The following is a 26,412-nucleotide window of genomic DNA, read 5'->3' as shown; positions in this document are numbered from 1 at the left end:
TAATTTTCTCATCGTTCCCATCATCCATTCCTTCCACTTATGACTCTAACTTTGTTGCTTGTATCCTTGTACTGTAATTGATTGTTTCCTGATTGTACCCTAGGACTATCATTAAGAGTTGTATCATTAAGTGTTAAATTTGTACCCTAGGACTATCATTAAATGCTGTAAGTGTAGCTTGATGAAGGTATATTTTATGTACAATGAGAGCATATGCACCAAGACAAATTCCTTGTGTGTCCAATCACACGTGGCCAATAAAAAATTCTATTCTATTCTATTCTATTCTATTCTATTCTATTCTATTCTATTCTATTCTATTCTATTCCATTCCATTCCATTCCATTCCATTCCATTCCATTCTATTATCTACCTAGGTAAGCTCTGATCATAATTTCTTGCTATTAGGGCCTTCTGCTTATACAGGCTATGGTACGTTGATCAGATGACCAATAGTCAATGAAAATCAACTCAACCCCACTATGTGACCATCAAAGACTTCCCTTTTTTTGCCCCAGTTGTGCCTGGTTGTTTCTTGAGGGTGACTACACCAGCTGAAAATATTTTTAGTACCCTGGATGACTATATTAAGCTGGAGCAACTTCTTAATTGGAGACTTATGACCTGCTAAATCCTAAACCCATGAAACACAATTGCTAGTTTACATACATGATATTAACAATAAACCTATATAATTTAACTATTCAATTTATTATAGTTGTTGTACCTTCTAAAAGATTCTGATTTGGAGCATTATGTATGTATTTATTCATTCCATTTGATTTATATAGACATCCATATCATTTTACATCTCAAGTGTCTTACAATATAATAATTAGGTTTATTTTTCAATTTTTTAAATATGGTCAATAATAAATGTTACTTTTTGTCTTCCTTTTCCCTATTTAATAATTAGACTCTCACTTTCCCTCCTGAATTTGGAGGTGAGATCAGCTGTCTCTTTCTTGATTATCTTGAAAATATTTGGTATTAAGGCTTTTTTTTGGGCAGTCTCTGCTGTGGGTTTTTTTGTTGTTGTTGTTGCTTTCAGTCAAAGTTGTGGAAAATCTTTAGGGTCTATCTCATCTTTTATTTCAGTTAGTACTTCAGAAGATGAATATTACTGTTTATTGGCTGTAGGCTTTGTATGATTATGAAGTCAGTTATGTTCTCCTTGTCTAGATTCGTATCAGGCCATCTGACATAAATGATTTAGTGGCTGATCAGATAGCACAAGTCCTGGATGAAATAGACCAGTTATAACAAAATGGGGACATTACAGATGAGGGGGGGGGGAAAGCTGGATTCAGATGCTTCAGAAAAAGGATGGACAGATAAAACCATACAGTAAAAGCAAGAACGAAACTTTTCCTGTTAGTGAAATTAAAACATTCCCTCATAAACTTGGGCTGAGGAAAGAAAAATGAACTCAGTTTTCTTCAACCTGTTTTGTGGGCCAGACAAAACTGGGTGAAGGCATTTTCTTTCAGTGCTTTTAACATTTTTGTAGCAATTTAAAATTTTTGTCTTTTGGATTGGAGACAGTTACAATTACCTCAAGGGCACACAGAGACTTTCACACACACACACACACACACACACACACACACACACACACACACACACACATAGACAAGGAGAGAGAAAGAGAGAGAACAAAACAAAACAACAAAATAAAACCCCAACATTTATATTTATATATTTCCCTTTTTTAAAAAAAGTACCTTTATTTAGCCAAATTGGTTTTTCTTGCTTCATTCCTGAGCAGAGTCCATTTCTCACATAGCTTGTGCACACGTATCATTCCTCATTCCTGCCTGGATAGGCAATTTGTCCTGACCCGAGACCTCCATCAGTCTCCCCTTGGGAGGTTTCAGTGGAATCCTAGACTCTGAGCTTCCCATTTCCTGGTCTGCTCTTCCCACCGACCGTGACAAAACTCCAAGGCTCGGCTCTCTTTTCTTTTACTTGGGTCCCTTGCAATTGCAGAATATACCACCCCAGGGGTGAAATCTAAAGATTTTCCCTACCGGTTCTGTGGGTGTGGCTTAATTGGTGGGCGTGGCTTGGTGGTCAGATGACTGGGTGGGCGTGGCCAGTAACAATAAATAATAAAAATAAACAAAGTATAAAAAACAATAAGAGGTATCAAAAACCAACTTTCACACTTTACACACACACAACACAACACAACTGACTCACACACAATGTAAAAGCAGCTGCACTTCACACTTCACACAGCCACAAAAAGCTCAAAAACTAACTTTCACACTTTACACACACACAACTCACACACACACACACAAAATGCCACATACAGCTTTGTGAAATTTTGTGTGTTTGTGTAGTTAGAGTGAAACACTACAGAAACACAGCAAATCTCAGAAAGCTGCGCAAATATTTTATTTTATTATTTTATTTTATTTTATTGTGGACTTCAAATCCCAGAGTTCCTCAGCTAGCAAAGCAGGAAGTCAAAGCAAGCTTTTTTTTTTCTTCAGTAGCTGAAGAAAACATGCAGTTGCAGCCGGAAAGGAGCAGTAATTATAGGTAAGTGAGGAGGGGGAATTGGCTGGGCATGGGTGGGGGTTCTTGTAAGTGGGGGCTGTTAAAAAGTGAGTTTAAAAGCCTGTGAGGATCAGGAAACTCCTCTGGGATCGCCAGAGGAGGCTTTTAAATCCTGGGTTTTTTTTCTTCCTTTCCCCCCTTCAGCTGAAGAGGGTTTTTTTAAAAAAAAACTTTTAATGGGTTTTGATCTCTGCTCAGCCCCGCGATCATCAGAGGTTTTTTTTTTTTACTTTTAAAGGCATGTTTCGGCTGAAGAAAAAACGGCTTTTAAAAGTAAAAAAAGAAAACCTCTGCTGATGGTGCGGCTCAGCAGAGGCAGGGGGGTGGGGCCAGGGATTTTTGCTACCGGTCCTCCGAACCAGTAGCTGCCATCGCTACCTAATCGGTGGAGCCGATTTCACCCCTGCACCACCCCCAACCTTTGGTCAACCCCTCGGTTTTTTAGGCAAATGGCCTGGGAGGACTCTGTCCACTAAAATTACTCAAAGTATGGGTACTGCCCATTGGTGGGTTGCCCCTGGTTCGGACCGGTTCTATAGAACTGGTAGTAAAGCCAGCGGGAGGCTCTACCCACTAACCCAAACATCATCCACTTGTGCGCGTGGGCATGAGGTGAACCGGTAGTAAAGGTAAGTAGTCCCCACCCCTGGTACTACCTTTCCAGAATAGGGGTCTGTTCAGTGATGCTCAGCAAGTCACCCAAGAGTGAACCTCTCACTCACCTTTCAACCCCTTCCCACACACTCTCTCCTTTTCTTAACAGAAGGTCCTATGCTCTGGGTCTGACCCCCTATACTTTCTAGGCTCTGCTTTCTGTTGTTAGGAAAGGCACAGAGGAAGCCAGATCTAGCTGTGGCAGAGAAGGGATTTTTTTTCTCAAGCACATTCACACGACACATACTCTCTTTCACCTCCTGGGCATTTAAAGTTAAAATTTAGAGGTACTCACCTTCTTTCCAAGCAGCCTTTGAGCTCAAAATTCAAAACCCCTTTAAAATCCATATTCCAAATGGCCAAGATCCAGGAAAAATCCACCCACAAAGTCAATGGGTCCATGCTGGCAAGGGAGGCTTACCCTGGGCTAAGTCCATTGGTCAGGTTAGCTTGGAGTCCCATCTGGGTCTCCAAATTGTTGGAAGAAATGTCCATCTGGGTTCAGTTCCAATTGGGGAGAAAGACACTGGAAACATGGAGGCTGCTTGGAAAGGTGGTTTAATAGTGAAATAGAACCACCAAGCACATGTGATTCTGGGTACCTGACCATCAGAGGAGAAAGACAGAGATACTTATACCCTCTCTTAGGCTTTCCTTTGAGCTTCCAGATCCTATGCAAGAAATGTATCCTATTGGTTGTCAGATTCTGAAGGGGCTATGCGGGGGGGGGTGTCTTAGCTAACTTTGTAGGCTGTCTGTGTCCCAGGCTTGGTTGAATCTTGCTGGGTGATGTAAAAAAGGGGCTTTGGGCAATTCCTATTTTGGTGAGGACTAATCCTACCTTTCTTGGGTGAGGGTATTTCTGTAGATTACTACAGAATCTACAGAATTACTAAGATTACTTCCTATTCACAATATATTTCTGCAAGGTTATAATGGTGTTCACAAAAATTTGTAGCTGTAATAGGTGTAAAGCAATGTTATGTTAAATGATAACCTCCTTTAATGTAGGCAACTAAAAATACCCAGTTTAGTGCACTAGTTAAAGACACCAAGCTAAAAACCAGGAAATTGTGCATTCTAGTCCTGCTTTAGGCATGAAGCCAGCCGGGTGTCTTTGGGCCAGTCACTTTCTTTTAGCTTAGAAGCAAGTAATGGCAAATCACATCTAAAATATTGCCAGCTGTGTTTGCTTTGGCAGCACATATACATTAAAACTGGAATGATACAGAAAAGATTACCATGAAATAGTGCCAAAAAACTGCAGGGACTTGTCCAGGTAGTCATCAGAAGTCTGACTCATTGATTCAAAGGCATACACATACACACACACACACAATATCCAACTAAAGCATAGCACAGGGGTGTCAACCTTGCGGCGTCACATGTCGTATTATGATTTTCCCTCATTTGCTAAACCCTGGGTGGGCGTGGCCAGCGTGTGACGCATCTGGTCTGCTGTTCACAAGTTTGACACCCCTGGCATAGCAGAATGGCTATATCCAATCACAAGAAGTCAATCACGTTGCTGATTGGGTGACTGAATTCATAACATGGACTTTAATCACACTATCTGGTTCACATGAAATGATAAGTCAAAACTTTGGCTTACTGGGAACAAACCAGGTGCTGTTGCAGATCAGTGAATTGCTCCTGCTTGGCAGTTTTTGCTGATAGAATCAGCTAATTAAAAAACAAAATCACTGCCAATAATTTGTTTAATGTTACTTCGATACGGGGATTTTTATCTTGCTCTTTCCTTGACAAACCAGAGCTGTAAGTGAAGAAAAAATTCACACTTTCTGGCCAAATTGAGAGGGTGATTTGGGTGAGAGACAGTGGATCAGCTTTCCTCTTCAGACCCTCCACCCTTCCAAGCCCATCAAGTTAATTTCACAAACTACTTGGGCTAGTTTCAAGACTGTGGCTCTTGAGAGAAAAAAGGTGGTCTGCTTTATCCACATAGTCTAAACATGCATGATGAGATAATTTTTTTAAAAATAAATATTTATTCTAGAGGCAGTAGAACACTCCACCCTTTTAAACCATACTTAAGAAGCTAATCTGTCTGGGATTTTTTATTTAAATTAATAGAGAAAATGCAATTTGGAGATTGTTTTGTTAGAATAATCAAAGCGATTTATGGAGAGCAAACAGCACAGATTATAATAAATGGTAGTTTGACAGAAGTTATTAAGATTGCGAAAGGAACGAGACAGGGATGTCCCTTATCACCATTATTGTTTGTTTTGACTCTGGAACCATTATTAGATAAAATATGAGAATTAACGGAAATAGAGGGAATTAAGATTAGACAATATGAATATAAAGTTAGAGCTTTTGCAGATGATGTAGTGGCTACTTTAACAAATCCTATAAATTCAAGTAGATTTTTGTTGGAAGTAATTGATAAATATGGAAAGGTATCAGGATTTAAAATAAATCAGAATAAAACAAAAGTGATAATTAAAAATATGTCTATACAACAAAAACTAGAGGAAATGACAGGATTTGAGGTAGTAAAAAAGGTTAAATACTTAGGGGTTTATATTAGCTCATTGAACAAGAAACTTTATAAGAATAATTATGACTTGCTATGGCAAAAAGTTCAGAATGATATGAGTGTTTGGAAAAAATTGCAGTTATCGCTATTGGGAAGGATTGCGGCTATTAAAATGAATGTGCTACCTAGATTTTTGTTTCTGTTCCAGATGATACCAATAATTAAAAAGGATAAAAATTTGGAAGATTGGCAGATTGGGATTAACAAATTTATATGGCAGGGTAAAAAGGCGAGGGTTAAAATGAAAATAATACAGGACTCACGGGAAAGAGGTGGTTTAAGAATGCCTAACTTTAAACTATATTATGAAGCAGTAACCCTTTCAGTAATAAGTGACTGGTTTAACTTAACAGAGGAAAGAATTTTGAATATAGAAGGTTATGACTTGTTATATGGATGGCATGTGTACTTATTTTATGAAAAAAGTGGATAGGGCTTTTAAGAATCATGTGTTGAGAAGTGCTCTTTTGGTCTGGAAAAATATTCCTATAAATTAGATTACAAGATTCCTATATGAGCCCTAGACATGCAATAGAGAATATAAATATAGAACAGAAACAGGAAATGATTACTTATAAAGAACTTTTGTATGCTGAAGGAGGTAGATTGCAATTAAAATCATTACAGGTATTAAAATGAAGAAGGAGGAATTATACTTGGTTTCAATATGGGCAAATAAGTGCTAGATGGAAAGAAGATCAAAAATTGGTATAATGCAAAGGAGGAAAATTTAATAAAGCAAATTAGAAATCAGACCCAGGAGCATATAAAGAGATTGTATAATGTGTTGCTTGAAATAGATTCGGAAAAGGATTTGGTAAAGGATTGTATGATAAAATGGGCACAGAATATTCAGGAACCAATAATGTTGGAAACATGGGAGAAAATTTGGGTTAGAAATGTTAAGTTTACACAAGCACAGAATTTAAGGAAAATTTTTATAAGATGTTTTATAGATGGCACTTAGATCCCAAAAAATTATCATGTATGTATCCTAATATCCAAGCGAAATGTTGGAGGTGTGATTGTGATGATGCTACATATTTTCATATTTGGTGGACTTGCAAGAAAATTAAGGTCTTTTGGATAAGAATTTGGTGGATTATTCAAAATGTACTGAAGAAGAAGATAAAGTTCCTGCCACAATTTTTCCTTTTGGGAATTATAATGGATTGTACAGGGATTGAGACTAAATTGATTCTGAATTTAATAACAGCAGCAAGACTGTTGATTGGACAACATTGGAAGAAAGAAGATACCTACAATAGAAGAATGGATACTGAAAGTTATTAATTTGGCTGAGATGGCTAAAATCTCAGCTTTTAAAAGACAATACGCAGGAAAGATATTTAATTGAATGGAAAAATGGATTGATTATCTACAAAATAGATATCAGATTAAGAAATATCAGATTGCCTTTGAATAATTAGAAAGTTATTTTATGTAATGGGGAGGGGGTTGGGAGATGAAAAGCTTTGGATGTGGTTATTTGGATTGGAAGGGAAAATTTTATTCTATGTTTGGTTTATGTATAACAATACCTTGTGATTGACCCGGGAAGCCGGGGAGGAGGGGAAGGGGTTTTGGGAGGAGGGGAAAAAAGGGGAAAAATGTTTTTGTTTTTTAAAACTCTTTCAATAAAAAAAAAGAGAAGCTAATCTGTCATGACCCAATCAAGGAGCCCCGTTTGCAGGAGGAGGAGGAGTTGGAACTGGGACCATCTGATGGGGATGGCATGTGTCATCCGGATCTTCAGCATAGGTTTTGCCTTTGATGCTTGCTTGCTATCTATCTACTGCCATAGTAACGGGGGGTGGGGGGGAGGCATGGCATTGGGGTTTGGGAAGGGAGCTGGTAGGAAGAAGGCCCATGTGAATAAAAAGGGAAGTTTGCTCTCACGAATTATGGTGCTGCTGAATGGAGTTGTTTACATCCAGTTAAGGCCAATCATCCTGGAACTCCAAATGGACAAAAACACCTGCTAACATTATGTGGGATGGGGATTGGACATTTAGCCTGGGTCCCTGGGGGGGAAGGATTTGGGGAAACTTTCAATATGTAACTTTCATGCCTTTTGCCTCAGCTCTTGCTTTTCTTTCACTGCTATCAGTAAAAGTACCTGTTGTGCCTCGTCCTCCCTCCTCTCCTCAGCTGGGCCCCTCCCGTCTCGTCCCGGGTCTGCTATCAGACTCTGAGTCTGATAATGAAGATGAACGGCCTGTCATGCCTCCAGCCCCCGGGCCTGGCCCCATGCCCGGACAGGATGTCAGGAATGAACAGATAAGCCCAAGACAGCTTACTCATAGAGTGTGTGTTCCTTCGATGCAGCCGTCAGAGCAGGAAGTCAGCCAAGTGGTGCAATTACCTGGACCTGCTCCCTCTGACTCCTCCCTTTCTCAGATGCTGACAGTAGAGACAGCTGAAGGGAATTCAAAGTGGGAGGATCCTCACTTCCGGAGATCTGAGAGGCGACGTCAGCAGAAGGAAGGGAGGGGCAGGCCTGGATAAATGCTGAGTCATGGAGCCACACCCCACAGCCTATATAAAGGACCTGCTCGAGTCAAGCAACTTTGAGTCAAGCAAAGTCTCATTTAGTTTGCTGAAGTCACAACTTGGATTCCTGCCTGCCCTGAGAAATCTGAAAGAAATTTGGCAAAGCTGCAGAGGTTTCGTGGCCACGCTTGATACGTACTTCCTAGACCCGGTCGTCGGAGGGGGAGGGGGACACAACAGTACCTCTTCTTTACTTCAATGGAGTGGGGGGTTTTCTTTCTTGGGTTTTGAATGAAGACAGGCCTGAAATTAAGCAAGAACTACTTTATCCGCCAACCCAGAGACCTAGTCTACTGAGGGGGATGAGCACATAATGTCAACCATGGGAGTGACCAGGAAGACTGAGGAGCTGTGGGGTTGACCATCCCTAGCCACACCACTGCTGGGAGGAGACAGAGTGGCTGGAGGAGTTGTAGCTCAAGGAGAAACCAGTCCAAACCAGATGGTCACTAGGCGTAGGATGCATGGAAGACCTGGAGGAGCACCCTCGGGGGATAACTGTCGCCGGACATGATGTCTTGCAGGAAGCCGACAAAGAGGACATGTCTCGCAGGGACATGATGTCTTGCAGGAAGCCGACAAAGAGGACCTCCTGCTGACCCATGTCCTGCAACTCCTGCATGAAGCACTTGAGAGCCAGAGACCTCTGGGGGCCCTCACAGAGAAACATATCCTGCCAGCACCTGAAGAAACTGGAGAGGCAGCAGGGAGAGGCAAAACCCCACCCAGAGCCAAGGCCACAAGGGAGCTAGGAGCTGCAGTGAGCAAGCGCCTAGATGGTGAGGAGAAAATCCCAAACGAATACTGGGAACTCAGGGAGGCATTCAGTGAGAGGGGCTTGGATGTGCTCCCACCCCAGTGCCCCATTGACTGCAGCATAGAAATCCTCCTGGGGATGAGGCTCTCTAAGCCAAAGATCTACTTGATGACCCCACAAGAGCTGGAGGAACTACAAGTCTTTATTGACAAAAAATCTAAGTGGGGCTTCATCCAGCCAGCTAGGCCATGGGTGGCCACCCCAGTGTTGTGTCATCAGAAAAAGGATGGCTCTCTTCGCTTATGTGTGGACTATAAAGGTCTCAATGTGGTGTGTGTGAAGAATGTTTACCAGCTATCCCTAACAGAGGACATGTTGGCTCATCTTGCCAAAGGAAAAATCTTTACTAAGATGGACTCGAGAGAAGCTTATTACAGAGGAGGGAGATGAATGGAAAACAGCTTTCAATTGCTCTTTGGGTTGCTTCCAGTTCAGGATGCTCCCGTTTGGATTACAAGGGACACCTGCTGTGTTCATGCAGTTGATCAATGAGGTGCTGCAGAAACATTTGTAAAAGGGGGTCCCTGATTTACCTAGATGACATTCTTATCTACACTGAAACTATGGAAGACCATGTGAAGTTAGTGCCCTCAGTCCTGAAAAAAAAACCAGGGCTGCTGAACTGTATGCCAAATTGTCAAAATGCAAATTTCATCAGGATAAAATTGACTATTTGGGTTACCGCATATCACATGAGGGAATAGAAATGGACCCTGAGAAGATGCAGGCAGTCATGGAGTGCGCCCCACCCCCACCCCCGCACCAGAAAGCAGTTGCAAAGCTTTCTGGGTTTTGCAAACCATTATCGACAATTCATCCCCACTTTTGCTAAAATTGCATTATCCAACCTAAAGACAAACGGAGAGGCTAAGCCAAAGCCTAGCTATCCCCAGGAGTGGATAATGGAATACCAAGCAGCCTTTGAGATACTTAAGTGGTTGTTTGGAGCCAAACCTGTCCTTAAACATCCTGACATGGAAGTCCCCCTTCATAGTCCAGGCTGACACCAGTGACATAGCTATCGGGGGGGGGGGCGTGCTATTACAGGTAAACGCTGCTGGGGCCTTACAACCCTGCACTTACACCTCCAGGAAATTAACTGAAACCAAAAGGATGGGCAATATGGGAGAAGGAAGCATTTGCTGTCCAATAGGCCCAATTAACTGGGAGACATTTCTTCGAAGGGGCAAAACACCTTTTGAGGTGTGGACTGACCATAAAAACCTGGAAGCCCTAAAAACACCCTGAAAATTGTCACACAAGCAAATTTGTTGGGTGCAACACTTTGAACCATTTTAATTTTTCCTTGCTCTACTTTCCTGGGGAGGGGGGAAAAAGTTTATGGCAGATGCTTTATCTAGATTGCCCCAATACAATAGTGTTTGGTCAGAAGTAATCCCTCCAAGCAACTGGCTGCTCCAGTGGTCACCAGAGCCCAGGAGAAAGTGGACCTCAACCTTCCCAGTGACTTAAATGAGGAGCTGAAAGGAGCACTGAAAAGTGATGACTGGTTCCTGTCTCACTCAAATGAGTGCACTATGCGAGGTGGCCTAGCATGGATTGGCACTAAACTATACGTCCTAGCCAGTCTTGGGGGACTGTGCTGTAATGGGCCCATGATTCGAAAGCTGATGGGCACTTTGACTTTGTGAACACTTTACACCTAGTCAAACGGCAGTTCTGGTGGCCCTCATTGAAAAAGGATATAGAAATTATGCTACTGCTAAGAGCCCCCACCCCCGGAAAGCCTGCTGGACTCCTCTAGAGTGTTGCCAGTCCTAGAGCCCCATGGAAAGAAATATCCATGGACTTCATTATTGAACTACCTGAGAGGGGGGAGGGGAACACAATCATTTGGGTGATCACGGACTTATTTTCCAAGCAGGTACACTTTGTACCCTGCTCTAAGATCCCTTCCGCAAAAACACTTGCCAAACTGTTTATCCAACATGTATATAGGTTACATGGGGTTCTTGACCACATCATTTCGGATAGGGGGGTACAATTCACCTCCCATTTCTGGAGGGAGTTCCTGAAGTTGTTAAGCTCCATCCAGGGTCTAAGCTCTGCCCACCACCCTCAAACTAACGGGGCCTGCGAATGTACGAACTTGGTTCTGGAACAATACCTCAGGTGCTATGTAAATTACCAGCAGGACAATTGGGTCAACTTGCTGCCTTTTGCAGAGGTCGCTTACAATAATGTGATCCACAGTAGCACCGGCTTTATCCCATTTAAAATTGCTTCTGGTAAGGATTTTGTACCCATTCCAGAACTGCCCCAGGGGAAACCCTAGATCCCTTTCCTAGTGGAATGGATTGAACAGCTTCAATGTATTTGGCCCATCACCCTTAAGGCACTAGATGAGGTACATCAAGCCCATAAAAGACAGGCTCATGTTTTTTCCATAGGGCTAACGCCTCTACTGCAGGAGGGCCGAATGTCAGCTGGATCTCCAGCATGGGTTTTCCCTTTGATGCTTGCTTGCTATTGGCTGCCATAGTAATGGGGAAGGGGGGCATGGCATTGGGGTTTGGGAAGTGAGCTAGTGTGAAGGTGGCCCATGTGAATAAAAAGGGATGCTTGCTCTCACAAATTACTGCATTGCTGAATGGAATTGTTTACATCCAGTCAATGCCAACCATCCTGGAACTCCAGATGGATGAAAAACACCTGAAGATGAGCCCCACATGGCACTATGTGGGATGGGGATTGGACATTCAGCCTATCTTGGAATTAAGCAAAGACATGTTAAAAGACCTTTATTCTCATTTTGGCTCAGAAAATGCGAAGCCATAACCTCATTTGTGCAAACCTTACCAGAATGAGTTGCAAATAAATGGTTTAAGCATAACGAGTTATACAGTATCTGAACTGTTGATTCCATAAACCAGCAGTGTCCAATCTTGGCAACTTTTAAGACTTGTGGAATTCCTATAATTCCTGTCAGCATAGCTGGCTGAAGAATTCTGGGAGTTGAACTCCACAAGTCTTAAATTGCCAAGTTTGGATAGCCCTACCATAAACCATAGTTACACATGCAGTATCTTAATGCAATGTACAAACCTAGTATTTGTGCTGATGGATAAACTTCGTATGGTGAATTGCTTTGGTTACCAAAATTTCAGGACTGCATCAGATATGATTCTTAAGTATTGACCTGAGTTGATTCTAAGATCTTGGCCTGAAACTCCTCACACAATGAGGAAGATAGACAAAATGCCTCTAATCTGTGGAATGCTTTCCTCAGAAATCTTTTGAATGTCTTTCCAGGCCTAGGTGAAGAACCTTCACATTTCCACTTTAATGACTTTTTTGGGTTTTATACCATGTCAGGTTTACCATTTTCGGCTTGGCGCCTGCTCTGGCATCCTCATACCTTCTTCCCCCAAAGGACTGGGGGTTGGTAGGGAGAGGCAAGAGGGAGAACCAAATGGGCTGCAATAAACTTGTATGCATTCTTGTGTGGGAATTTGGGAATGGGATGGCAGCTGAAGAAAAGCAGTTCACCGTGGGATGGGTTCATCGTCTTCAAGGCCTTTTGCCCAGAGTGTGGAAAGTTACCAGCCAAAACACATCAGAGTTCCCAAAACATGCAGGTGGCAGCACATTGGCTGCATTTGGACTGGTCATGGGGTGGAGGGATGGGATTAAAAGGAATGGTTTTTGTCTTTTTGAGCGAGAAATCAGATTCCACCTGACTTTACTGCAACCAGCATCTTTTAGTAAAAGTACCTTTACTTCAACCAAATTGAAAAGTTTTCTTCTCTAAGACGAGAAGTCTGACACCATAGTTATTGGCTTTGTTCTTGCTGTTGCTGATTATGTTGTGCTGGTTGCTGATTGTGTTGGTTAAAAATATTTTACCTTTTTTAAAGAAAATAGTTGTATAATTTGCTTAGAAAACTACTACTAGAATAAAAATAGAAATAATCAAAAAGACTGGAGATTGGGCAAGCAAGTGGTTTTTTTCCTATGCTTTGCTAACCTATTTAAAGAATATAGACATTTGATTCATTTTCCCTTTTCATTCCATCCAAGTGAATGGTGTAAAAAGAAGCTGGGAAGAGAGGCAGAGAGATACCCTTCAGAAAAAAGCCTGAGGAAAGGTATGTTTTTTCTATGCCACATTTCAAAACTGAAAGCTGCACAGTATCTTGAGTTTAATTACTTGGAAAGCAGCTTTGCCACTGATCCCTTGGAATTCAGTCTTTCCTAATGAGAAGGATCTCAAATGTCCCATTGACTCAAGGCAACAATGGAATTCCAATGCTGTTTACAAGCAAGCTGTATTGAGGTGAAGTTTGAAAACCACTCCCCAAAACTGAAAATCTCCCGTTGTATTGGGAGTACAGTTCCCAAAATTCCCAGCATCATGAATGGCTATGCTAGCTCAGATTCTAAGTCCCAACATATGTGACAGATGCCAGTTTAGGAAACAATTCTTAAGATGGCATTCTTAACCTCAGTGCAAGCTTCTTCTGCAAGTAGTTTTGAAGGGTCACAAAGTTACTGCAAATAGTGGGCGTTTTTCCATTTCTGAGTCACAAAGAATTCCAGAACTCAGTTGTGAATAGCTTTTCTTACTGAAGCTCACCCAAGCTTATCTGATGTTTACACTTTTAGCAAGAGTCTGCAAATACCACAACCTTTTATGCCTCCAACCTGTTAAACTTCTGCTGCCCCAAGTAGGCAGGAAAGGATGAAGTCTAAAACAAACTTTAAAAGTTGGGGCTTTCCATCTATAGTCTGAAATATCAAGGCCTCTGTGCTGAGAAAATCAGTACTATAATATTAATAGTAATAGAATATTTGTAGCTCAGGGTTGAATTCTCGGCGCTCTCTTGAGCTTGGCTCTTGTAGACATTTCATTACCCAACTAAGTAGCATCATCACATTACCTAGTGAGGTAATCACAAGGAATCTCCTAGCACCTTTTTCAAACTACTGTAATAAATAAACACCTAAGCTGTTGTGAGCTGTAATTCACTTCATCAGATATATGGAGTGGCTAAAGCAGTGTATCTCAGCCTTGGCAAAGCGTGGACTTCAATCCCTAGAATTCCCTCACAGGCCATTCTCCATGCTGGCTGAGGAATTATGCTACCTAGTTTCGGAATGAAACATCTGCAAACAACCAAGCTTAAAGAGCACCAAGGACTCCACAGTTCATCCCTGAGCTTCTTCTTTATTAGAGTTGATATTATTGTTTGATAGTGTTTTCTAATTTTAATTGTGAAGTGGCTCAGAGTTCTGGAGGTCAATGACCTTGACATTTGATGAACAAGTGAAAAGAGCTATCAAAGTTGATACTCTAGACCAAGAGTCTGCAAACTTGGCTCTTTTAAGACTTGTGGACTTTACCTCCCAGAGTTCCTCAGCCAGCTTTCATTGAATACAATGAAATGGGATAATTGTAAATTCTAAAAAAACAAAAAAACAAAACATTGTAAAGTTACCTCATAAATCCGTGAGAATCCCCATTTCCAAAAATCCAACCCAATCACTTTGCATCTCCATCACCTGCATAATCACCGTCTTCCCCTCCCTCCTTCTGCCAATTCTGCTGTAAATGTCATGTCATTTAGCCCAGTGTTTTTCAAGCTTGACAACTTTAAGATGTGTGGACTTCAACTTCCAGAATTCCTCAGCCAGCATGAAACATGAAACGCCAACATGGCTGGTGAGGGAATTCTGGAAATTGAAGTCTACATATTGCCAAGGTTGAGAAACACTGCTTTAGCCACTCCATATATCTGATGAAATGAACTGCAACTCACAACAGTTTAGGGTTTTATTTATTAAGGTAGTCTGAAAAAGGTGCTAGCAGATTCCTTGTGATTTTTTTTTGGGGGGGGCTATTATGGCTCTTCCTATAACATAGGGTGGCCCTCTACTTTTCAAAAGAATTAAGGGTAGGCCCACACCAGCTAACAGTTGCATAACAGAAGTCTGCAAAGGGTGATCCCATGGCCCCAGGACACTACAACCATCATGAATATGAACAGGTTGCCATCTGAATTTTGATCATGTGACCATGGGGATGCTGCAGTGGTTGTGGGTGTGAAGGGCTGCCGTGAGTCACTTTTTTAAGTGCTGTTGTGGCTTTGAATGGTCACTGGCGAATGGTTGGAAGTCAAAGACTACCTGCACACCAAACTGATGTCTTTGCACACAATTCAGATCCAGGTTATCTTGGGCCAGTTGCGTGTGTGTGTGTTTGTGATGGAATCACACTGGAGATTTTTAAATACAGACTCGACAGCCGCTTGTCTGATAGGGTCTTCTGCTTGAGCATGGGTTGGACTAGAAGACCTCCAAAGCCCCTTTCAATTCTATTATTCTGTTATTAATGTAACACCTAAGCTGGGAGTGGATGAGAATACATGGGAGGAAGGCTGTGTTGTCTCACCAGGAATAGAACTTTGTGAATTTGCTTAAGGAAAATACTCAGAAAGAATCACCAATTCCATTGAAAACAGCTTGATGCCAGTTTAAACAAAATGGTAAAATGCTCTTTTATTAGACATTAAACAATAGAGATGTGGTTGTTGTTTTTTTTACCCTGCCCCCATTGCCTCCCCAAAGCTCAGTTGGGAAATATGTCACCCATAGGCATCCAGACACTTTTAGACTGGGTGGCCTGGTAAAGAAATTCTTCTCCTGACCCATCTTGTGGATCACTCCAGGAACGTATATCAGCGCCATAATTCACCCACGTCCTCTTCAGATTCCCAGCAGAAGCCCATTCCACAAGGCCAGAACCCTGTTTGTGGAAGAATCAACATTATCAGGAAGCCATTGTAGATTTGTTTACCTGACAATAGATGGCTACCGAAAGAAACATGGTGGTGGTCCAACAGTTGAGTATGCTCACTTTAACAACCTCCTACAAGATGGATTTCAAAAGGATGGTCCAGACATAACAAAACACTAAAGAATATATGAATACCTATTGGAATTTGTTTGGACCTTAATGCTATCTAGATCAGGGGTCTCCAACCTTGGCAACTTTAAGCCTGGAGAATTCCCCAACAAAGCTGGCTGGGGAATTCTGGGAGTTGAAGTCCACCCAGGCTTAAAGATGCCAAGGTTGGAGACCCCTGATCTAGATGAATAGAACAATAAAGCGATAAAGCGACTAGAACTATACTGATTTAGGAATGAGACTTTCAAAACCTTTGCATCTTTAGAAACCACAGCCATCCTGTAGGGGAGGATGGCATAAAATTTTAATAACTAAATAAAATTTAATTTTAAAAAAATTCTCTTCTCCTGTTTTTTTCTGGATTGTTTATAATTTTTCGTCATAGGATCCTCCCTCATACATAACATTAGACTCATGCCAAATGTATATCCCCAATGCCATGTCTCAGCTAGTGTCAGTATCATAAATATGAAGCAGCCTTTTCTATAGTAGGTCATCTAATATGAGGGGCCCTTGGTGTTCTCTGAGCTTGGTTGTTTTCTTGCAGATGTTTCATTGCCCAAATTAGCCAGACTAGCACTGATGATGTTACTTAGTTTGGGTAATGAAATGTCTAAAACAACCAAGCTCATAATACACCAAAGATCCCTCATTTCAACCCTGAGTTACAAATATTGCTGGTAATTTAAAGCAGATTCCATTTTAAAAGAGAAAACTTGGCCCACAACACTAAAAACTGTGACTCCGTAACACCTAGTTTTCTGTGATGATCTAACACCATGTTTCTCAATCTTGATGCTGGCTGGAGAATTCTGGGAATTGAAGTCCGTACATCTTAAAGTTCACAAGATTGAGAAACTATGGTCTAATACAAGGACAGGACAGTATCTTGTCTACTTCCAGGTTTAAGGGAGGCCTTATCAGAATACTTCTTGAGTTGGCCTGCCACTTATATTTCTCACAGGGACCATGAAGCAATATTATCAGAGATTTTAATTCATTCAAGACATTAAACCATGGTTTAATTCTGGCAAGGAATCTAAAATGGAAGCTGTTTATAAATTATGCTTCTCATTCTAAGTCTAGAATATTGATTTATTCCTGATCTGCTGTCATCTCTATACAAGGCTCTTATTTGACAAAACAAAAATAGCTTCAAAAGGTATCACTCCTTAATTTGCCCTTTCATTTAAACCCCTGAAGATCTGGTCTCCAAATGTCAAACCAGATACGAGTTCCAATAAAAACTCATTTCACACCAGGGGATTTAGTAATATTAAAAAAAAAATGGCACACATGCTTTGCATGATATTCCACAACTATCCCCCACAAAACCCAACAAATATCAATCCCTACATGCTACCAAAATATGCACCCACAAAAACAAAAACAAAAATGACAGACCTATTCCCCAATAATCCCCACAAAAGCAGAAAAAAAACCCGTATGGGTCAAACTCACAAGCATACCCACATCGACTATAAATAAAGGCAAACCTCAAAAATGCTCATCTACTTAAAAAAAAAACATCTATAGCACACAGGCAAAATTGACTAATGTGTGTGAGAAAAAAAAACCCCTAATATATAAAAAAAAACGTATTGTTCTTAACAGGTCTAGTATACTTGGGATACTAACCTGAGAACTGAAGGAAAAAACGGAAGGAAAATAAATTAGTCATTGGCTGAACAAACCAGGCTTTTACTCTGCTTGCTGGGAAGATTGAATTTGGCTTGTTCAATCAATCAGCTGTGGAACTGAGTTACATTTGAAGATGGACAGGCCACAGTGCAGTACATATAGTCCTCAATTTACAACTGTTCATTTAGATACAGACTTCAGAGGATAATTAGAACTGCAGAAAAAATAATTGCTACCAACCTGCCTTCCATTGAGGACCTGTATACTGCACGAATCAAGAAGAGGGCTGTGAAAATATTTACAGACCCCTCGCATCCTGGACATAAACTGTTTCAACTCCTACCCTCAAAACAACGCTATAGAGCACTGCACACCAGAACAACTAGACACAAGAACAGTTTTTCCCCGAAGGCCATCACTCTGCTAAACAAATAATTCCATCAACACTGTCAAACTATTTACTGAATCTGCACTACTATTAATCTTCTCATAGTTCCCATCACCAATCTCTTTCCATTTATGATTGTATGACTATAACTTGTTGCTGGCAATCCTTATGATTTATATTGATATATTGACCATCAATTGTGTTGTAAATGTTGTACCTTGATGAACGTATCTTTTCTTTTATGTACACTGAGAGCATATGCACCAAGACAAATTCCTTGTGTGTCCAATCACACTTGGCCAATAAAAACTCTTCTATTCTATTCTATTCTATTCTATTCTATTCTATTCTATTCTATTCTATTCTATTCTAGTGCCAGTTGGCTGCTGTTCCAAGGCAAGTTAGCCTTGGCAAATTGGCCCATCCTGCCCCACAGCCTGCAAGGACACTCACCTCTTTAGAGCCGAAGTACCACATGGCTTGGATATCATGATGCTCAGCTAAACTTCGAGTCAAATAATCCCGGGAGCCAGAGATGATATTCACTACCCCGGCAGGCACGTCGGAGGTCTCCAAAACCTGTTAACAATAAAGAATTATGGAGAAGTGGATGCTACCAACCACCTAAACCAAGATGCAGTCTCCTTCAGTATGATACGAAAATAAACCAATATGCTCTCCTTACAGGATAACACCTATCTTTGAATATGTAGTTCTTGTGCTTTGGAGATGATTCATCTTGAGCCTGTTTTTGGTATTGAGGAAATAAAAGCTGTCACAGAATCCTAACTGCAAAAAATGAGAACATAATGACTACTATAATGCCATATTGACAACCATTTGAGATTTCTAGGCTGAACCTAAGTGAGCTCACATCTCCTCGACTTACAACAGTAAGTTTAGTGACTATTCAAAGTTACACTGCCACTGAAAAAATTGACTTATAACCAGTGGTGAAATCTGAACTCGTTTACTACCGGTTCGCTGGCTGTGCATGAGTGCTGCGTGCATTCACAGCACGCACCAAATGCGAGGTGCGCGTGCACACAGTGTACACCAAAAGAAACCATGGGGTAAGTAGAACAGTGCGCGGGGAATGGGTGGGTGAATAGGCTGTAAAAAATGCTTTTAAAAGTAAAAAAAAGGCTCTGATGGTCACGCAGCTCAGCTGTGATCATCAGAGCCTTTTTTTTAACCTTTTAAAAGCATTTTTTAAAAGAAGCGGCAAGCGGGCGATTGGGTAGGCATGCATGGGAGTGGGGGGACAGGGATTTTTGCTACTGGTTCTCCGAACCACCTGCCGCCATCGCTACCGGATCGGCCGATCTGGTCCGAACTGGGAGCTTTTCACCCCTGCTTATAACCATTTTTTTACACTTACAATCATTGCAGCATCCCCACAGTCAAGTGATCAAAATTCAGACGTGTAGCAATTGACTCATATTTATGGCAGTTGCAGTGTCCTGGGATCACGTGGTCCCCTTTTGTGACCTTATGACAGGCAAAGTCAATGGGGAAGGCAGATTCACTTAACAACCAGATTACAACCAGATTACTAACTTAATAATGATTCATTCACTTAACTATGACATTGAACTATTCAATCACTTAACTATGACAAGGAAAGTCATAAAATCAGGTAAAACTCACTTAGTAATTTTGGCTCAATTGTGGTCGTAAGTCGAGGATTACCTATACCACTGCTCATGCGCATATAAAGCCCTTACCTGTTTCCTATAGGTAGTCCTCGATTTATGACCACAATTGAACACAATTTCTGTTGCTAAATCAGTGCTTCTCAAATAGTGGGGCTCCGTAAAGGGGGGCGCGCTTGACCTCGGCAAACAAGCTAAGCCCCGTGTTTATGTCTCTGTATCCAATCAGAGAACAACGGGAGCATCTGATTGGCTGTCCAAAACCCTTGTGACACAAGCCTGTCGGGCCATCTTTAGTGTGGGACTGCCAGTACATGTGACTGCGCATGCTCCTCCCTTTCAAGGAGAAAAACGCCTGAAAGAAAGTCGCGCGGGGGGGCGCGAAAAATGTTTTCTTCTTCCTAGGGGGGCATGACAGAAAATAATTGAGAAGCACTGTGCTAAATGGAGCATAGGGCCGCGGTATGGCTCAGGCTGTAAGAAGCCTGTTATTAAAACACAGCTGCCTGCAATTACTGCAGGTTCTAGTCCCACCAGGCCCAAGGTTGACTCAGCCTTCCATCCTTTATAAGGTAGGTAAAATGAGGACCCAGATTGTTGGTGGGGGGGGCAATAAGTTGACTTTGTAAATATACAAATAGAATGAGACTATTGCCTTACACACTGTAAGCCGCCCTGAGTCTTCGGAGAAGGGCGGGATATAAATGTAAATTTAAAAAAAATTATTATATAAGGTTTACCCCACTTTACAACCTTTCTTGACACAGTTGTTAAGTGAATCGTTGTAGTTGTTAAGTAAATTTGGCCTCCCCGTTGACTTTGCTTGTCAGAAGGTTGTAACAGGTGATCATGTGACCCAGGACAGTGCAACTGTCATAAATATGACTCTGTTGCTAAGCCTCTCAATTTTGATCACGTGACCATTGGGATGCTGCAATGGTCATTAAGAGTGAAAAATAGTCATAAATCGCTTTTTGCAGTGCTGTTGTAATTTTGAATGGTCACTAAACAAACTGTTGTAAGTCAAGGACTATTGTGGTCCGTCAGCAGCCTATGGAGCTGGCAACCGCGTAGGATAGTGATGAGGCTGAGGTGATGCCAGAGCCATCAGGAAGTGAGGTGCGGACTCCAGAGCCTCCAGAGACTGATAGTAGTGAGGCAGAGGAACAGAAGGAGCCTGTTCCTAATGCACGCATGAGAAGAGCTGCCAGAAGGCAAGAGCAGCTCAAGTAGAGAGGACAACTCGGGAGTAGGCCAAGAGATGATTGGCCCTTCCCATAAGGCTTAAAGCAGACCAGCACTGGCGTTTGTTCTTTGCTGGAAAACAACGTTGTAGCTGCGTCTTCTGCTCCATCTTCTGCTTCATCTACGTCTTTGTGGCTTCTGGATGTTTGTCGTGTCCCACTCCTCCGCTGACGGCTGGGTCAGGGAAATCCGAATCAGGTGTGCCTCTGCAGCTCTGCCAAAGTCCTAGCAAAGTCCTCAGGGCAGGCAGGAGACCAGAAAGTGACTTCAGCAAGATATGTTTAGACTTTGCCTGACTCAGAGAATGCCAGAAAGCAGATCCTTTATATAGGCCATGGGGTGTGGCTCCATGACTCAGCACTTATCCAGGCCTGCCCCTCCCTTCCTTCTGTTGCCTCCGCCTATCAAGTCTTCTGACGCGAGGGTCACTCCAGTCGGCAGCTGTTGGTAATTGACCTTCCTCAGGCTCACATGCTGTGGAGGAGAGGGAGGGGTCTAGTTGCTCCGTTTGCCTGGGCATGGAGCCAGAGCTGGGGGCTGGAGATACTTGCTCTTCTTCAGCCTGTCTGGGCATGGAGCCAGGGCTGGGGCCGGGAGATGCCCCCTCCTCAGCCTGTCTGGGCATGGAGTCAGGGCTGGGGCCGGGAGGCATGCTAGGACATTCTTCAGTGTTCGGAAGCAGATAAGCAGACCCCGGCTGTGGTGGTGAGATCGGACGAGACACAACAATGTTTGCCAGGAAGGGCCTTTGGCAGTTTGCCTAATTGGACCAAGGTTTGCGAGATAGCTGAGGAATTTGTGTTGGAAGGCATTTGTTTTACTTTGAGTTGAACCACTCTGGGAATGAAGTAATTCCCAGCTGTTCAAATAAAGTTTGTTTGTTTTTTCATGGACTAAGTTTATTACTACCTACTTGGGCCTGGGTCATAACAAGGACTATCTGTACTTTCTTTTATAAATTGAACAGGAATAGGAAAAAGAAAGTCTCGTTTAACCCAAAATTGTCAGGTTTGCTTCCTGCATATTGTTTTCTCCAAACTGACTCTCCCCAAATTATTTGTAAGTTTATACATAAACAAAAATAAATAAAACACACGAAAACACAGCTGATAGTTTTTCCATTAACACACCTCTATCAAAGCCATTAGGTGTCTAGGAAAATCACACCAAAACTAGCATGGCTACCTGTTTGTTTACCGAGAATTATAACGTAGAATGTTACAACTGCAGTGATTCACTTAACAAATGTGGCCAGAAAGGCTGTAAAATGAGGCAAAACTCACTTAACAATTGTCTTGCTTAGTAACAGAAATATTGCACTCAATTGTGGTCATAAGTGGGCAACTATTTGTATCTGCAGGACACTAAATCGGAGAAACCTGTCCCATTCTATAAAATTCTTGCTGCAGTACATTATTGTTCAATCTATTCACCCAAAAACAATCTTTGTTTTGATAAATTGAGGAGTCTTTCTTGCCAATTTAGAGGATAGCAGAAGAACACTCTTAATACTATTGTAAATGTCAGGATGATCTATAACAAAGTAGGCGGCTTTGGGCTTTTAATGATCTAACAAAGATGAAACATGGAAACACAATTCTTCCCATCTCCTCCCCTTAAAGTATTTGAAGAAAATCTCTTGGGAGAAAATCAGAAGCAGACTCATTGTACTAGTGAGTTTAGTTCTGATATGAGTACCAAATTCTGTTGCTGTGCAGAAGCTCAGGCATTTAATCATTTAATGTAATCAATTTATAAAGCTGCCCAGCTCAAGAAATGATTCTGGGCGATAAACATTATCAAATAGAAATAAAAGTAATTACATCATAAAGACAAAAATTCAAATACATAGAAACCAAGTAAAACAACAGAGCTAATACAACCAGGGGATGGGTCCTTCCACACTCTCAGGGCTTAATAAATCTGTAGTTCAATTTTGGTAAAATTTTGGCTCAAAGGTGCTTTTTTAACTAAGCTTTCTTGTTTTTCTTTGAAGAGGTTTCGCTTCTTATCCAAGCTTCACACAACATACTCCTTTCAGCAGTTCCAAGAAGGCTCCACACCTGTTTGCACTACTCAAGTGATTCTGAAACACAGACAAACCTTCAAGTGGCCTCAATGATACTCTAAAAGAATGCAAATGACCAGCTGTCTACAGGGATATAAATCCTTCCATTCTCCACCATCCAGTCAGAGCTGAAGAAGCTTCTTGGATAGGAAGTGAAACGCCTTCAAGCAAAAACAAAGTCCAGTTGCCTCCTGAAAAAGCACCTTTGGGACAACCATGACCTGGATGACTGAGAATCTCTGTAGATGTTAAATTTTGGCCTTCTTAACCAGAATTCTGCACTTGGTTCAAGTTGGTGGGTCCTTTCAGTTAAAAAAAAAAAAAGCTTCTTTATTCCTGTCAGTTGCCCACCCTTGCTTTAGGACGTGAGAATCAATATTGCGATCAAATGCTTGTCTTCTCAAATGTCAGACATATTTTATTCAAAGCATCTAATTTTGAGCAGGTATGGATGGCTAGACAAGATGATGCCTGTTATAAGGATTAAGAATTTTAATCCCAAAGGATCCCTTCTCCTATTTGAATGACAACATTTTCATCCCACAGAGAGAATCTGATAAGTCAGGATTTTTCCATTAATGCTATTCTGACTACAGAAGGTGACTCTGCTTAATAGTATACACAACAATTGCATGAAACAATGCTACGGCTTTGCTAACTTCGGATCACGAATAAATGCTTGTGAAGTGACATTGTATTCTTTATTGTCTACTTTCTCTGTGCTATCTTTAGATCTCCATACATTTTCCCAGTAGACATAGCACATCCTGCCATTACGACATGCTTAGACTTACTATTTGCAGTTGGAAACCTTAATGTTTTTCTCACCATAATAACCCAGGAAGCCATTATGAACTCTATGAAATGAAAAGAAGCACCGAATCCTCCAAATGGCAAGAAGACTACATATGATGAGATGAGGAAGCAAATAATAAATAAGCAAGTCTGACTGTCATGTTTAAAAAGAACCACTTGAATGTTATAAGAAATTTGAATATGGACCCCCAAAAGCACACAACTGGATTTATAGGGGGGAAAAAAATCAGGTCCACCATTAGAGATTTCTGTATATGTAATGAATCCCTCAGCTGGTGTCCACCAACTATGCCAGATTATAATTTTCACTATTTCTGCATAGCATGAAAAGCATATAGGAACCTCTTCGTTTAGGGTTCCAGTCCTTTTCTTTTTATTGCACCCATTCCCAAAGTCCCAAAGAATTATCCAGTTGCAAGGAATACCAATCACAATTAGTCCAAGAAACGCTATTGTGTCAACTAGGTCATGAGTTCTGAAACTCCTTGGCTGCGGTCATTATTTTGCAATTTTAGAGGAGACCAATTTTTGGGAAATACAGATCCAAAGGCAGCCAACAATCTGCTTGCTACTTTGACCAGCAAAACAAAATGAATCATATAGCTTTCCTGGGATCCTAAAGTAGGAACACATGTTTATTTGTCTTTTCAGAAATCTCTAACATGCTATATCCAAAATCTAGGAAGAATGGAAGCTGAGGCATGCTGATTTTATGGATTTAAATAGTTTATATGCCTATTGAAGATTATAATTTCACCCAGTTTTTTCCTGGTGAAAAGTCAAGAGAGATCTTTATAATTTTCTTTTCTCCTTTCTATTTTAATGTACATATTTTAATATTGTTTTAATTTAGGGTTGCTTTATTCTTTTTAACAGAACCATTTATTCCTGTTTTTCAGTGACAACACTTTCCAATAAAGCAGAGGTCTCCAAACTTGGCAACTTTCAAGGCTTGTGGACTTCAGCTCCCACAATGCTCCAGCCAACGTGGGAATGAAAAAGTTGCCAAATTTGGAGAACCTTGCAGTAAGGAATCGAGTATCACCTTCTTCTGATGGGATTGAAGCTCTTATCATTCCAGCATAAATAATGACAAGGAATGGTAATCTAAAACATATGAAAGGGCTATACTCTCTCGCAATTGCAAGACTATTGCAATTAATAATCCTCAAGTTATGGTCACAATTGAGCCCAAAATTTATGTAGCTAAGTGAAACATTTGTTAAGTGAGTATTGATTAATTTTATGACTTTTCTTGCCGAAGTTGTTAAACCCATCACTGCAATTGTTCAGTTGGCAACACGGTTGTTAAGTGAATCTGGCTTCCCCATTGATTTTGCTTGTCAGAAGGTCACAAAAGAGGTTGTAAATTACTTTTTTCACTGCCATTGTCACTTTGAATGATCTGTTGTACATTGAGGATTACCTGTATTTGGAAGTACGCTGCATTCAAATCATAGGCCATAATATTCCCGTCTAGGCCAACAATCTTTGAAGGGTTTTTCTTCTATTAATTTGCCCATCCTCTTTTGAAAGCTATCCAAGTAGGCGGCCATCGCCATGCCTAACGGCAATGAACTTTGCAGGCTAATTATGTGTTGCGTTGAATATGTGCTCTTTTTTGTTTGGCGTTAAAACTTCCTTCCAATCAATTTCATTGGGTGACCTCTAATTCTGGTATCTTCAGAAAGGAAGAAGGAGCAAGACTGCCCCCTGTTCACTCACTAGGTGCATGAGTTAGTACATTTCAATCAGGGCCTCTCTCTGAGTTGCCTTTTATCCAAGCAAAAATTCCAGAAAATCTAGCCATTTCTTGCAGAGAAGGCTGTTCAAGTATTTTGGTTACTCTCTTCTCTACTTTTTCAGCTTTTCCCCTCCTGTTCTGAGACCAGAACAGATATACTGCAAATCTGCATCAGGGCATTGCAACATAATTTATCTGCAGCCTAATGATTTTTCGTATAGAACGTATCATTTTCAGAGTTATTGAACTCTGAGCAGACATCAGCCCTGGGATTAATGGGTTAGAATTAAATCTTCATTGTGCTACCTGCTATGGTCTCAAAATATTTTTCTTATTTAGCTACCAACAACTAAGATTTTATAAATAAGGTAAAGGTTCCCCTCGCACATACGTGCTAGTTGTTCCAGACTCTAGGGGAGTGGTGCTCATCTCCGTTTCAAAGCCGAAGAGCCAGCGCTGTCCGAAGACGTCTCCGTAGTCAGGTGGCCGGCATGACTCAATGCCAAAGGCGCACGGAACGCTGTTACCTTCCCACCAAAGGTCGTCCCTATTTTTTCTACTTGCATTTTTACGTGCTTTCGAAACTGCTAGGTTGGCAGAAGCTGGGACAAGTAACGGGAGCTCACCCCGTTACACGGTAGCACTAGGGATTTGAACCGAGCTGCCAATTTTGATCGACAAGCTCAACGTCCTAGCCCCTGAGCCACCGCGTCCCCTGTTTTTATAAATAGGTATGCAAAATTGATGAATTTTTGCCCTAATGTGGGTCAGT

The 26,412-nt window shown here is 41.3% G+C and overlaps 1 protein-coding gene and 1 long non-coding RNA gene across 7 annotated transcripts in view; one reads left to right on the top strand and one right to left on the bottom strand.

The window, feature by feature from the left end:
* The window catches only part of LOC131196809 (uncharacterized), a 33,225-nt gene extending 14,603 nt beyond the window's left edge, over nucleotides 1–18,622 (top strand). Inside the window, exons 2-3 of the long non-coding RNA XR_009154824.1 lie at nucleotides 13,197–13,264; nucleotides 18,486–18,622. This is a non-coding gene — a long non-coding RNA (uncharacterized LOC131196809). The remainder of the gene's footprint in view (nucleotides 1–13,196; nucleotides 13,265–18,485) is intronic.
* Nucleotides 15,642–26,412, bottom strand: part of ALDH16A1 (aldehyde dehydrogenase 16 family member A1) — a 64,191-nt gene continuing 53,420 nt past the window's right edge. The window contains exons 16-17 of one of the 6 annotated variants that reach the window (XM_058180131.1): nucleotides 18,566–18,691; nucleotides 15,642–15,921 (exon numbers count right to left, since the gene is read on the bottom strand). In XM_058180131.1, the coding sequence (XP_058036114.1) occupies nucleotides 15,745–15,921; nucleotides 18,566–18,691 (303 nt within the window). In that variant the 3' untranslated portion in view covers nucleotides 15,642–15,744. Of the gene's footprint in view, nucleotides 15,922–18,565; nucleotides 18,692–26,412 lie in introns of those variants that run through there. The other 5 variants (XM_058180130.1, XM_058180133.1, XM_058180135.1 and 2 more) reach the window with 5 other exon arrangements.

This window comes from Ahaetulla prasina, chromosome 4, assembly GCF_028640845.1.
Source record: "Ahaetulla prasina isolate Xishuangbanna chromosome 4, ASM2864084v1, whole genome shotgun sequence".
In the NCBI taxonomy this organism is placed as follows: Eukaryota; Metazoa; Chordata; class Lepidosauria; order Squamata; family Colubridae; genus Ahaetulla; species Ahaetulla prasina.
Note: the sequence above shows the minus strand (reverse complement) of the source record. Positions and strands in the feature narration are given on the sequence as shown.